The sequence below is a fragment of the Neophocaena asiaeorientalis genome, unplaced genomic scaffold, assembly GCF_003031525.2.
Source record: "Neophocaena asiaeorientalis asiaeorientalis breed wild unplaced genomic scaffold, Neophocaena_asiaeorientalis_V1.1 scaffold231, whole genome shotgun sequence".
Taxonomy (NCBI): Eukaryota; Metazoa; Chordata; class Mammalia; order Artiodactyla; family Phocoenidae; genus Neophocaena; species Neophocaena asiaeorientalis.
In genome coordinates this window covers 45,852-61,032 of record NW_020175182.1, presented here as the reverse complement: position 1 = coordinate 61,032, position 15,181 = coordinate 45,852, and the positions used below count along the sequence as shown (strand labels likewise).

The window sequence follows — 15,181 nt, the reverse complement described above, 5'->3', positions numbered from 1 at the left end:
TGTTTCCTTATTTATTTTCATTTTGGATGATCTGTCCATTGGTGTAAGTGAGGTGTTAAAAGTCCCCCACTATTATTGTGTTACTGTCAGTTTCCTCTTTTATAGGTGTTAGCAGTTGCCTTATGTATTGAGGTGCTCCTATGTTGGGTGCATAAATATTTACAATTGTTATATCTTCTTCTTGGATTGATCCCTTGATCATTATGTAGTGTCCTTCCTTGTCTCTTGTAACATTCTTCATTTTAAAGTCTATTTTATCTGATATGAGTATTGCTACTCCAGGTGTCTTTTGATTTCCGTTTGCATGGAATATCTTCTTCCATCCCCTCACTTTCAGTCTGTGTGTGTCCCCAGGTCTGGTGTGGGTCTCTTGTAGACAGCATATATATGGGTCTTGTTTTTGTATCCATTTAGCAAGCCTGTGTCTATTGTTTGGAACATTTAATCCATTCATGTTTAAGGTAATTATCAATATCTGTGTTCCTATTAACATTTTCTGAATTGTTTTGGGTTTGTTTTTGTAGGTCCTTTTGTGTTTCCCACTTAGATAAGTTCCTTTAGCATTTGTAGTAGAGCTGGTTTGGTGGTGCTGAATTTTCTTAGCTTTTGCTTGTCTGTAAAACTTTTGATTTCTCCATCAAATCTGAATGAGATCCTTGCCGGGTAGAGTAATCTTGGTTGTAGGTTCTTCCCTTTCATCACTTTAAGTATATCGTGCCACTCCCTTCTGGCTTGTAGAGTTTCTGCTGAGAAATCAGCTGTTAACGTTATGGGAGTTCCCTTGTATGTTATTTGTCGTTTTTCCCTTGCTGCTTTCAATAATTTTTCTTTGTCTTTAATTTTTGCCAATTTGATTACCATGTGTCTTGGCGTGTTTCTCCTTGGGTTTATCCTGTATGGGACTCGCTGCGCTTCCTGGACTTGGGTGGCTATTTCCTTTGCCATGTTAGGGAAATTTTCGACTATAAACTCTTCAAGTATTTTCTCTGGTCCTTTCTCTCTTCTCCTTCTGGCACCCCTATAACGCGAATGTTGTTGCATTTAATGTTGTCCCAGAGGTCTCTTAGGCTGTCTTCATTTCTTTTCATTCTTTTTTCTTTAGTCTGTTCTGCAGCACAGCAGTGAATTCCACCATTCTGTCTTCCAGGTCACTTATCCGTTCTTCTGCCTCAGTTATTCTGCTATTGATTCCTTCTGGTGTAGTTTCATTTCAGTTATTATATTGTTCATCTCTGTTCGTTTGTTCTTTAATTCTTCTAGGTCTTTGTTAAACACTTCTTGCATCTTATGGATCTTTGCCTCCATTCTTTTTCCGAGGTCCTGGATCATCTTCACTATCATTATTCTGAATTCTTTTTCTGGAAGGTTGCCTATCTCCACTTCATTTAGTTGTTTTTCTGGGGTTTTATCTTGTTCCTTCATCTGGTACATAGTCCTCTGCCTTTTCATTTAATCTATCTGTGAATGTGGTTATCATTCCACAGGCTGCAGGATTGTAGTTCTTCTTGCTTCTGCTGTCTGCCCTCTGGTGGATTTGGCTATCTAAGAAGCTTGATGGGAAACTGGTGGTGTGTAGAGCTCTGGTTACTGACTTTTAAAAGTTAGGAGGCTCTACACAAAATAGCCAGATTTCTAGCTTCTCTTTAAAAATCGGACCTCACTGGGCTGTATTCTGTTTGTCCTGCTCTCCTGACTCCCCAACCTGGTGCACTTCTCTCACGTTGCCCCTGTGTGTCTTTAGTTTTACTTTTGTTTTGGTTTGTTTTTTGGTGATCCCCTAGATCACAGCTTAGTTAACTCAGTTTATCATACAGACTTTTGGTCGAGAGAGCTGGTGTGTCACATGTTGACTGGAGTTAGTGAACAGCCTTGTGAGTGATGTGTCAGCGGAGGCCAGTGGGGACTAGACCCAAGTGCCAGCTGTGAGTCGAGTTTTAGAGAGAGCCCTTCGTTTATGTCCCGTGTCAGTCTGCCCAGTGCCATGCTCTGTCTCGTATACATGTGTGCGCATGTGTGTGTATGTGTATGTGTACGCGCACACTTATCCTTTCTTTGTATGTGGCCTTATGAAGTTTTCCTTGCCTGGTACAGTGCCTTAATGTGAATGTTTAGTTTACGTATTTGGTGCTGCATTTGCATAAGACTTTGGTCATTTAAAGATAGTTCTGCATACATTCATTCTGCATAATCCTGCCAAGTTTGCTGCTTTATGGGGAAAAAAAGGTGATGCTTGAAAAGCTTTAAGTGACTCCCACTAGGTCAGACCTGAGTAAAGACCTGAGCTGGAAGTTTAGATACAGTGTTCTGACTGCAGATAAGGGCCCTCTCTCCTGTCCACTGTCCCTGCTGACTATTCAGACCATGGAATGTTCACTTGCAAACTCTATTGATTTCAGGTCTTGATCACTTATATTGTCTTATGTATCAGCAGAAGTCTTAAATTACTACCAACAGTTTTTGTTTACTTTGCCAAGGTTAATTCTCAACTACTTTGAAATGTGTCAGGCTTCTTTAAAAGGTATTTGGATTTCAGAATTTGACAGTAACCATTCAAGACACACCCACACACATACACACATAGTTCTCGTTTTTTACCATTAGAGACCCAGCTTAATTCCCATGAAAAACTTACTTTCTTGAATAGAGTCTTTAAAATACTAAGCACCTGGGCTTCCCTGGTGGCGCAGTGGTTGAGAGTCCGCCTGCCGATGCAGGGGACACGGGTTCGTGCCCTGGTCTGGGAAGATCCCACATGCCGCGGAGCGGCTGGGCCCATGAGCCATGGCCGCTGAGCCTGCGCGTCCGGAGCCTGTGCTCCACAACGGGAGAGGCCCCAACAGTGAGAGGCCCGCGTACCGCCAAAAAAAAAAAAAAAAATACTAAGCACCTAATACTTGAACTTAATTGGATGAAAATTGGCAAAGCCTACACAAAACTAATTAGAGGAGACCTAATAGGGACATGTAGGGTAACCATATGTCTTGAGAGCTGGGGACAGGCCCAGTTTATACCAGTGGTCTTGGCCTAATTATTAACGGATTTCCTCTTTCATCTCAGAAGATCCTGCTTCAGACAATAAATTTTTTGGAAACCCTACCTGCAGGTGTATGACATTGTTAATTTAAATATTTAAAACTTGTGAATATGGTTATTTTGAAACTACCACCAGTTATGGTCTCCTGACATTTAGACAACCCATATTTTCTTTGAATCAATTCTCAGAACAAAAGGGTAAGAAAACAAATTCTCTGCAGTGAATTAAAACACTGTATAAATCAGGATTAGAAATAGCTGTCCATCTGGAGCAGTGATAGTCTGTTGATATGGCTGAAGTATGTACTTTATGATGACATTAATGTAAACAGTTAATGGGAAGAGCCTTAACTTTATGAGAATGTTGGCCTTCATTGCAGAGGAGAAGAAGGACATTTGCTAATGAAGACCCTAGAGGTATTTGTTAACTGAAGATTAGGCATGGGTAGTTAATGGTTATTCCCAGCTGGCTAGAAGTTCCTGGGAATCGCGTGACCTTGATATTTATTAGCCCCTTTCAGATTTACTGTAGACTGACTCAGAGTCCTGAAACACCTCACAGTAAGGGAGATGGCTTTGCTGGAATCCCAGATTATGGGGGTACTTTTTTTTTTTTTTTTTGCGGTACGCGGGCCTCTCACTGTTGTGGCCTCTCCCGTCGCGGAGCACAGGCTCCGGACGCGCAGGCTCAGCGGCCATGGCTCATGGGCCCAGCCGCTCCGCGGCACGTGGGATCTTCCCGGACCGGGGCACGAACCCGTGTCCCCTGCATCGGCAGGCGGACTCTCAACCACTGCACCACCAGGGAAGCCCTATGGGGGTACTTTTTAGAACAAAGATTAAGCGCTGTTTTATGGACACTGGAAATTAACTTTAAACCATCAGTGGTATTCCATGCATCTTAAAAAGGCTTCTTTAGTGTGTTTTAAATAAGGTATTCCTTGTGATTATTAAATAACCTATGTGCATTGATTTGTCTTCTGCAGTACTTTTTAACTTTCCATTTTATAATATTCTTCCAAAGACTGTGCCAAGTAATAGATTATTGAAGTACTTTTTAATAACAAAGTCCTTGTTCTAAATTTGGTACTATTCAAAATACATGTTCTTTATTACCAAAAAATTACTTATTTGCTACCCCTAGAGTTACTAAAATGAACTGTTATGAATCTCATATTCTTAACTATTTTCATTTGTAGCAGAATTGGAGGTTTGTTTTTATGGGATGGAAACAGTTCATTGGGATGTGTTTTTAACCGTTTAATACAGTTTGATTCGGTGAACGTAGAATCCTGTAACATTCTGATGTTACACCTTCAACCATATCAGGATGGATGGGTTGAAGAACATCAGGACATGACTTTAGAATTATATGAGACTGGTTCTAAAATTAGCACATAAGATCTTAGAATTCTTCACCTTGAAGGAACCTCTATACCGTCATTTTATAAATGAGAAAACTTGAAACCCAACAAATTCAAATGACTTGTCCAAGTCTTATAACTTATTGGTAGTATAAAAGCAGTAAATGTCTCTATGTAGCCTTATTTCTTAACCTTTATTCTTTAAATTGTTATATTCTAAACTTTCTTCCAGATAAATAATAGTTTCATTTCTGTTACTAGAAAATTGCTAAACACTTCCCTTAGTCATATGATTATTCCTCTTAGAGACTGCTTAATGGGGAATATTGTAGTAAGCAGTGGAATTAGCTATAACATGAGGGAAAGAGGGACAATGGATAGAAGGTATAGATGTTCAGCTTAACGATCCAACTATTTCTCATTCAAGTGCCTAAGAGCGAAATGGTTCAATTTCATCCCACCCACAGCATGCCTTCTTAAATGCAACCAGGCACCTTCAAAGAAAAACAAAAGGTAGGAAAGACCCAAATAACAGCAGAGAAACTAGTCAAGGTGAAAACAAAGATAACTTGAGAACTTTGCCAGGGATTCCAAAATCAAATGCAAATGCCAGAAATACTACAAAGGCAAAAATGAGACCCGAGAGTACTAAGATGGCTTCATGTGAACTGTGGATAGTGTGACCTGGGATAAAAGTGCTAAGGGGGTAGATGACAGTAGGTGGGGCGCTGTGCACTCAGCGGGGGGCTGGCCCTGGAGGTCTGGGCAGGTGGGGTTGGGAGAGGGCAGAGTCTAAGCACTGGGTTGCTTCTCCAGTACTTCCCTCCAGCCGCCCGGCTCCTTTTCAGGATCACAGATGATTTCTGGATCGTTCTTCCCTAACCTAGCCTTAATATCTCATTGAAATTTTTACTTTGAATTATACTTTATATTCCTGTTCTTAATTTTGAAGTTGATTTGTAACATGTATTTCTCTTCTCCAAAAAAGTTTCCCTGAAATCTGAATTTTTCCTCTTCCTCTCCTGTTGCACCACATTGAGGGTGAAAAGAAAATGGTTCCTTACCTCTACACCAAAGTCATTTGTAATAAGACTTTGTATAGAAGTTCAGGGAGATTGCTAAATGTGCTAAAGGACCAAAAGGTGCCACTGGAAGCCGATTCGGGCAGGGTCTGAGTATTACCATTAATATCCTTATGTGGAAGTGCATGTCCTCACCTGTTACATTCTATCTAATCATCTGTGAAGTACTTATACCCTTATTTGCCCTTTTAGAAAGGGAGCTATTTCACTGGCATTTATTTAGATTTTTCTAAAGATCATTGCAGGTATGTACTCCATCTAGTCTGCCAAGTGAGTGGCTTGCTTGTCTAAAACATTTATTTTATAGCAATATTAGTAGACTAAATCTTTTGGGGTGACATGGGGGGGCACCAGCTAATCTGGGCATAGAGTTGGCCTTATTTTTAATAAAATAAGTGCTGCCTCCCCCAAACACACACACATGCTACACACACACGCACACACACTTTTGTCTTGCAACAGATTTCTTCTTCATAAAAAGAGAAAAAGAATATAACACAACATTCCTTTCAGCCAGACTTCAGCCAGAAGGTGCCTACAACAACTTTACTGTAGCTTAAAATTTTCAGTCTACAGTGGTTCCAGGGGATTTTAAGCCTTTCAGAAGCCTGCCAGTCAATATTTTTCTCTGTATTTATGCCTTTAGCACACACACTCTGTATTTCAGATAAAGCTTACCTAGACTTCAGTCACTATGAAAGTAATGACCACAGACAGCTTCTAAAATGTTTTGAGAAATGTATTCCTGAAAATGTTTGGGGACATGTTGTCCTATCGAGTCTGTAAGAAATAATCAGTCATGCACGGAAGACCTGCTTTCATAGAGGACTCCCGATGGACCTCGCTCCCCTCGTGCAGGGTTTTGATAGCTAAGAATAAAATGTACACTTATATACTGGTGTTCTGGGGAGTAAAAAACAAATGACAGCTATATCCTTTGGTGGAAGGGTGTGTATTCTTTTTCAAAATGTGCTGCTGATTTTTACATTTTAACATGTATCCTGGTCACAGGAACACAAGTATATTGTATTGTATCTATCCACATCAGCTGTGTTCTTCTGCACTGAGATCTTCCAGTTTCTTGATACTTCATATGCATTAAGACTGCTGTTAATCATTAATTCATCAGCTCTTTGTTGAGTATCTTGCAGCGTGTGTCAGGCACTGATCTGGATTCTGGAGATGCAAGCAGTGAACATCTGTGCCTTTTACCGTGTGCACTGGTTCCCTGCTGCAAAGCTCTTTGTCGTAGTCTGTTCCAGCTGCTAGAACAAAAATACTGTAGACTGAGTGGCTTAAACACTCAGGAGGCTGGAAGTCCAAGATCAAAGTGTCAGCATGGTTGGGTTCGGGTAGGACTCTGCCTGGTTTACAGATGGTTGCTTTCCTGCTGTGTCCTCATAGTGGGGAGACAGTGCTCTGGTGCTTCATCCCCTTATAAGGGCCCGGATCTCATCATGGGGGCCCCACACTCACGGCCTTATCTAAACTCAGTCACCTCCCAAAGGCCCCACCTCCTAATAGTGCCACATTGGGGATTAGAGTTTCAACACATGAATTTGGGGAGACACAAACATGCAGTCCATAGTACTCTTCTTGTAGGATTTCCTTGCACTGTCATTCTGGGTCTCTCTTTTCTTCCTTCTGTGTTGTACTCCTTGTTTCTGGGATCCTATGTCATCTTTCCAGATTTAACCCCTCATTCCAGATGGGCACATCCTCTAATAGCTTCCTGGGAAAGAATGAATGCAAGGTAGAATTTGAGTCCTTCAATATCTGAAGCTATTTGTTCTCCCCTTTTACTTGATGGATAGTTTGGTTGGGAAGAGAATTCTATGTGGAGAATAATTTTCACTCCTCCCACTTTTGAAGGTATTGTTCTTTAGTTTTGTCTGTGTTTAGTGCCACTCCAGTTTCTGAATTATTTGTATATGGCCTTTTTTCTCCTCTATGCAAGTTTTTAATAGTTTTATCTGTAGTGTTCCCAATTTGTACTCTTTGTTCTGGGCACTTAGGGTTCAATCCAGGCACCTGAGTAATTTTGGACCCATGTTTTGTGTTTTCTTCCCCATGTGCTTTCTCTTTCTAGAATGAATACTCTTCTCTCCTGTTGTTTTTTTTGTTTTGTTTTGTTTTTCTATTTTCTGGAATATTCTTCAACTTTATCTTCAATCTCTACTCTTTTTGTTTTGCTATCTTATGTTTAATTTCAAGAGCTTTTTTGTTTTCTGATTATCTTTTTTATAGTATTCCATTTTTGTTGCACAGATACAGTACCTTCTCTTTGAATACCTTATAATTTTTGGTTTTTTTGTTGTTGAGGTTTTCTTCTAGTCACTGCATTGTTTCTATTTCCACCAAGCTTTTTGTTTCCTTGTTTTGTCTCCATCTTTCCCATTGGAACCCTCGTTCAACTGCCTGATGGTCCTTGGCTGTCAATCGTCATTTAAGGCTGAAGCATTGAAAAACTAACTAGAAGCTCTATAGGCAAGATTTTTTTAAACTAGTATCCTTGCTGTAGTGATCAACTTTTGGGTGATGTTTTTTGTTGGAGGACTGTAGATATCTGTGGGGCTATTTAGTTGATACAGAAAAGATGCTTCCAGCCTCCTACTTGGAATGAGAAGTGGGGGACCAGTGTTCTGAGAGCCATTTGGGAGAAGAGGACTGGGGGTCCTACTGTTTAGACTTTCATTTCCCCTCTACTGTCAGCCTTGAACGCATCCCTCTCTAGGTGTTCAGATTTCATTTGTGGACAGATTGAACTTCAGGCTTATGTGCTTATCAATGAAGTAAACCCAGAGGAGTAAGGGAAAATAACCTATAGACTGTGACATTCAGGAATAACTACTGTAAATGATGAATGTGTTAGGGCTTCCTTGGTGGCACAGTGGTTAAGAATCTGCCTGCCAATGCAGGGGACATGGGTTCGAGCCCTGGTCCGGGAAGATCCCACATGCTGCAGAGCAAGTGAGCCTGCATGCCACAACTACTGAGCCTGTGCTCTGGAGCCTGTGAGCCACAACTGCTGAGCCTGCATGCTGCAGCTGCTGAAGCCCGTGCGCCTAGAGCCTGTGCTTTGCAACGGGAGAAGCCACCGCAATGGGAAGCCCGCACACCGCAGCAAGGAGCGGCCCCCGCTCGCCGCAGCTAGAGAGGCCCCGCACGCAGCAGTGAAGACTCAACACAGCCCCAAATTAATTAATTATTTTTTTAAAAAGATGAATGTGTCAAGAAACTGCCAATATTTACTACTCACCAGTCCTAGTTTAGTTGCAACAATTGATATGCAACCCTGCATGAATTCTGGCAACAGACCCATCATCTAAATGCCGGAATAACTGGGAGCGTGTTTTTGAAGTTGCTGGGCATCTCCCACCACCCGCCATGGTGGTATGTGGGGGGGAACTGTGGGGCTCTCACTGCTCCATATATCCAGTTCCTCCAATCTCCCTGTGTTCAGCCCGAGCCTCCACCCACCTTGCAACACTGGTATCTTTCCGCAGGGTTCTCAGGATTAAATAAATTGGCTTACTCTTCAGAGCAGTCTGTTGGGTTTCATCTTCCTTCACTCTCCATTTTCTTAGAATTTTGGGACATCTCTTCTCTACTGTGTCTGTGTCTCCTACCCCATTCTCTTGGTCCTTATGGGTTTATTCCTTTTGCATTCTTTATTCTCTTTTAAGAGTATTTGGGAAGAGAGAATCATGTGGGTTCTACCACTCATATTCTTAAGAAGATTGGTTTTGCTGCTATGCAGAATTGAGGAAGGAACAGTTCTGCAAGAAGACCCATTGGGAGACTGAGACATCACCCAGCAGGGCAGGAGCAGAGCAGGGTCTGAAATACCCGGGGAGATGGGATTGGCAGCACGGGGAGAGGAAGGAGCACCACCTGCTTCAGAGTATTCTTAGTTTTGGAAAGCAGCTTATAAGGCCAGACTGATGGCTCAGTGTGCCTGCATTCTTGGAAACATAAAGGGACCTTTCAAAAAAAGACATGGTTCTTCATGCTCATTGTTAAAAATTTTGAAATTATAAGCAGATAAAATGGAAGTAATATGTAATTATAACAAATATTTAAAATCTCTGCCAAAATTGTTAGGAAGCCTTCCACCATATAGCTTACGGTAGTGACTGTAGTAGTCCCCGACCATGGAGCATTGGGTTGTTGCTGAGTTCTTTGCTGTGGTGGGCATGTTGCCAACCTTTGAGTGCCTCTCCTCACACAGTGGTGTCCTCAGGTGGAGTCATGGAGTCAGGTGGCTTGTCCAGCTATTTGATGCATGTTGTAAAGGCTAACTTTGTTAAAACTGGAAAAATGGCCTCAAGTTGTTGGGGCATACAGGGGTGAGGGTCAGAGGAAGGAAATGACAGCATTTGTTTTAGCACCTGCAAAGAATTTTCCTCAGTGTTTCTTCATGGTTTTGAATCCTCAGATGACACTCACTTGTCACCTTGCAGCCATGCAGTTTGTACCCAGGAATCAGCCCAGCTAGAAAATGAACAGTGAAAACACTTTCGACAGGATTTTCATTAAACCTCTTTTGTTGTGACCCATCTGAGGAGTGAAATTAAAAGAAAGATAAATTCTTATGGTCCTTATGATTTGATTACCTTGTCATTTTTCTTGGTCATCATTCTGTGGCCTGTCTATCCAGGGTTGGAGGAGTGCAGGCATCAGTTGCTTCAAGCCCTCTTTCAGCAAATCCCAAACTGCTTTATTTTGGTCCATGTATTAAGTCAAGACTTTGAGTAACTAAGTGCCGCTTGTGCTGAGAGAAACAGTGAGTGGACACTTGCACGCGTGTGGGGGTGCCCGCTGCACACTTGAGAAAGGTGGTGCTCTCTCTCAGAGGTGAGAGACACTCTGCTTCCTTTCCTTTCCTTTTCTTTTTTTTCTTTACTTTTTTTTTACTTGACTGTCTTATCTAAGTAATGTAACGTTTGGAAATCATTTCAGCGGGTAATTCCGTGTATATACATACCTCGTTTGTTGATTGTAGATGATGTTGGAAAGCAAAGTCAGAAATGGTGAGGGCACTTGCGAGGAGGTGTTGCAGTTCCAGGCTAGTTGCGCCTCTGAGGACAAGACACAGGTGGTCAGCGTTCAGCAGACTCACGGCTCCAGGGAATTGAGTGAGTGAGTGGGTGCGTGTGCAGCCCCTGCTCAGCACCGGCAGCGTTACTTGTGTGCTCTTTTTTTTTCTTTTAAGCCATTCTTCAGAAGCCTTAACTTCTTTTTGCTCTTATTGGCTTCATTTATTGGTAGCTTGTAGTAATTGTAGAGAAAAAGAAAATGGGGTGTAAAAATGCTAATCTGTATTTTTCTATTATTATAACTTTAGTGGCTCAAGGAAAAAAAATCAAAAATACAACTGTCCAAAGGCCTACTTGATCCAAATCCATGCACCCTTATCAAGAGTTAGTATTTAATAATATGATCAAGAAAAACAAAGTTGAGCCACAAATAAAATAGGACTAGTTTATCAGATACCGACCACAAATGTTTTTGTTTTTTGAGATTTTTTTTGACATGGACCATTTTTAAAGTCTTTATTGAATTTGTTACAATATTGCTTCTGTTTTATGTTTTGGGTTTTTGGCAGCTAGGCATGTGGGATCCCAGCTCCCCTACCAGGGATCGAACCTGTACCCCCTGCATTGGAAGGCAAAGTCCCAACCACTGGACTGCCAGGGAAGTCCCACAAGTGTTATTTTTACTAAAATTTTTTGGAAATTTTTGTTCTTTACTCTAGAAGGCTTTGTAGAGCTCATCATCCAGTTGCTTGAATGTACTGGAGAATTAAGTATATTCCCTATCTAGCTTGAGGGAACAGACCCAGTTTTGGCTGATGGATCTCAAACTTTTGTTTCTCGCAGTCAGTGTCCTAGAACAGAGGGAGAGTGGGGTGGGATAATGAGTCCCCTTGCCTTTCCTGTCCTTCAGCTCCACACTCTGAGCCCCCATGTGCTGGCTCTGCTGGTGCTCGAGACGTGACGCTTAGCAAGCAGGCCCTTTCCTGCCTGCACAGGAACACAGAGATGTTTAAAGGATTCTCCAAGTGTGCTCCCAGTAACCTCGCAGACCCTTGGTTTTACCTACAGCATGCCCTTCCCAGTTGCAGGCCTCTTCCTGCATGTGGCTGGATGGCTTTCCTTCTGCTCAGCTCCCTGGAAGCAGCATTAATCCTGCGCTCGGGTCATCTTCCTGGAGTTCTCCTTTTCACTCCACTGATGCAGTTTATTCCTGTTCAGATGGCAGCTCCTTTTGGGTGCCAGTCTTCAGGGAGGGGACCTTGGCTCTTAGGTCCCCTTCATGGGCTTGCTGGGGACCAGCAGTGGCATTCTCTCCCAGGTATGTTGAGTTGGTGTGCCTGTGAGCTCAGGATTGCACTTTTACTTCATGGGAAAACCTTTTCATAATTCTGTTTGCCTACAGAATTGTATTGGCTAACTCTGGTTATTGATGAAGTCTTGTTTCTTTAAGTGGTTTATAATTCTTCTGCTCTCATTGGACTGCTGTAGATCGGGCTTTACCTAGGATCTTAGATATGCTCTGACTCATTTAGAAAGATTTCTAATATTTAGATTTTTTTTTTTTTTAGAGTATGCAGGTCTATAAGGAAATGTAAGAATAGAGGGACACTCAGTCATGTAATACTAATAGCAATCTTTTTTTTGTTTCTTAACAGATGCAGCAGCTTTTTTATGAGAATTATGAACAGAACAAGAAGGGGTACATTAGAGATCTCCATAACAGTAAAATTCACCGAGCCATCACACTGCACCCTAACAAAAACCCACCCTACCAGTACAGGCTCCACAGCTACATGCTCAGCCGCAAGATTGCTGAGCTTCGACACCGCACCATCCAGCTGCACCGAGAGATTGTCTTGATGAGCAAATATAGCAACACCGAGATTCATAAAGAAGACCTCCAGCTGGGAATTCCTCCTTCCTTCATGAGGTTTCAGCCCCGCCAGCGAGAGGAGATTCTGGAGTGGGAGTTTCTGACTGGGAAATATTTGTATTCGGCTGCTGACAGCCAACCCCCTCGAAGAGGGATGGACTCCGCGCAGAGGGAGGCCTTGGATGACATTGTCATGCAGGTCATGGAGATGATCAATGCCAACGCCAAGACCCGAGGGCGCATTATTGATTTTAAGGAGATACAGTATGGCTATCGCCGAGTGAATCCCATGTACGGGGCCGAGTACATTCTGGACCTGCTGCTTCTGTACAAAAAACACAAAGGAAAGAAAATGACGGTGCCTGTGCGGAGGCATGCGTATTTACAGCAGACCTTCAGCAAGATCCAGTTTGTGGAACACGAGGAGCTGGATGCAAAGGAACTGGCCAACAAAATCAATCAAGAATCCGGATCCTTGTCCTTTCTCTCGAATTCCCTGAAGAAGCTTGTTCCCTTTCAGCTCCCTGGGTCCAAGGATGAGCACAAAGAACCCAAAGAGAAAAAGATCAATATATTGATTCCTTTGTCTGGACGTTTTGACATGTTTGTGAGATTCATGGGGAACTTTGAGAAGACATGTCTCATTCCGAATCAGAATGTCAGGCTCGTTGTTCTACTCTTTAATTCTGACTCCAACCCCGACAAGGCCAAGCAAGTTGAACTCATGAGAGATTACCGCATTAAGTACCCGAAAGCCGACATGCAGATTTTGCCTGTGTCTGGAGAATTTTCAAGAGCTCTGGCCCTAGAAGTGGGATCTTCCCAATTTAATAATGAATCTTTGCTCTTCTTCTGTGACGTTGACCTTGTATTTACTACAGAATTTCTTCAGCGATGTCGAGCAAATACAGTTCTGGGCCAACAAATATATTTTCCAATCATCTTTAGCCAGTACGATCCTAAGATTGTTTATAGTGGGAAGGTTCCCAGTGACAACCATTTTGCCTTTACTCAAAAAACTGGCTTCTGGAGAAACTATGGGTTTGGCATTACTTGTATTTATAAGGGAGATCTCGTCCAAGTAGGTGGCTTTGATGTTTCTATCCAAGGCTGGGGGCTCGAGGATGTCGACCTTTTCAACAAGGTTGTCCAGGCAGGTTTGAAGACATTTAGGAGCCAAGAAGTAGGAGTAGTCCACGTCCACCATCCTGTCTTTTGTGATCCCAACCTTGATCCCAAACAGTACAAAATGTGCTTGGGGTCCAAAGCATCAACATATGGGTCCACACAGCAGTTGGCTGAAATGTGGCTAGAAAAAAATGACCCAAATTACAGTAAAAGCAGCAATAATAATGGCTCAGTGAGGACAGCCTAATGTCCAGCTTTGCTGGAAAAGACATTTTTAATTACTTAATTTATTTTTCAAAATTTTTTTGTATGATCAGTTTTTGAAGTCCATACAAGGGTATATTTTACACATGATTTTCTTACAGAGGACTCCTTGAAGATTGAGTTTTTTGAACAAAAATGTGATCATGTTTGCCTTTTGAACACATTTTCTTGCTGAACATTATGTAGCAGACCTGCTTAATTATGACTTGAAATGTACCTGATGAACAAAACTTTTTTTTTTAATATTTCTTTTTCAGACCTCTTTGCTATAGTCCTATGGCAGAAAACATGAACGTTCCTGCAAAGTATTATTGTAACAAAACACTGTAACTCTGGTAAATGTTTTGTTGTAACTGTTAACTTTGCACAGATTCTACCTTTTGTCTTTTTTTACAGCAATTTTTTTAAGCCATTTTATGTTGCAGTTGTCAAATAAAGAAATGTGATAGTAGCTGTATCATCATCTTCAAGAGAGCTTTCCAAAGGTGATTGTTTCCCCCAACCTTGTCTCATTTTTGAAGGTTTTTCAAAGCAAAGGGAGAAGGGAAAGCACAGTAAAAGATAGATGGCTGTTCTTGTTGTAATTAGTGTGGCCTAATGGACCTGGCATTACATTTCAAGAAGGGTCTGGCATTTTCTCTTCTCCAGACCCTTCTTTTTAAAGGGTAAAATATTAATATTTAGAATGGCAAATAAGAATTATTGTCATAAATCTAATGTATGCAAGCTAAAACAAAGACAAAAAAAAAAAACCAACCCTAATGAAAGCATTGGGGGGAAATGTATCAGATTTTGATCACTTCATCCTGTCTGTGTTATGTTGATGGAGATGGGTGTCTCATTCTTTAATTACTGTTTTGTTTTATCCTTTATATCTGAAATACCTTTAATTTATTTAATATCCATCGTTTAGAACTCTGCCATTTCCCAAGTACCTGTTAGTTATTAGTATTTATGTGTATTAGGAATGTTTAGTATATTTTATTTGCAGTAAACTGATCTCCAAAGATTTCCTTTTGAAAATTCTTCTCCCCCTCCTTAATTTTTACATTCCTTACTGTTTTACTAAATATTAAGTGTTCTTTGATAATCTTGGTGCTCACGTGTTTTGGGGACAAAAGTGAAATGAATCTGTCATTAAACCAGAAAGTTTGTTTTAAATTCACAGAACAAATGTGCCTTAAAATTTTTTTTCATTTAGATTTCAAACAGTAATAGATTTGCCATTTTAATATACATCATTGGAGATCTGCTTATTTGTAAATAGCCTATTGCTCATTTGGAAAAATAAACCAGTGGACAATATTTTTCTATTGTACTTTTCAGAACCATTTTGTCTCATTACTCTTGTTTTAGCTGAAGAATTGTATTACATTTGGAGAGTAAAAAGCTTAAACA

At 41.2% G+C, this 15,181-nt stretch overlaps 1 protein-coding gene across 1 annotated transcript in view; it reads left to right on the top strand.

Moving 5' to 3' along the window:
• Nucleotides 1-15,172, top strand: part of CHSY1 (chondroitin sulfate synthase 1) — an 81,557-nt gene extending 66,385 nt beyond the window's left edge. Inside the window, exon 3 of the mRNA XM_024764561.1 lies at nucleotides 12,174-15,172. Within this exon, the coding sequence (XP_024620329.1) occupies nucleotides 12,174-13,766 (1,593 nt within the window). The 3' untranslated portion in view covers nucleotides 13,767-15,172. The remainder of the gene's footprint in view (nucleotides 1-12,173) is intronic.
• Nucleotides 15,173-15,181: the final 9 nt, after the last annotated feature.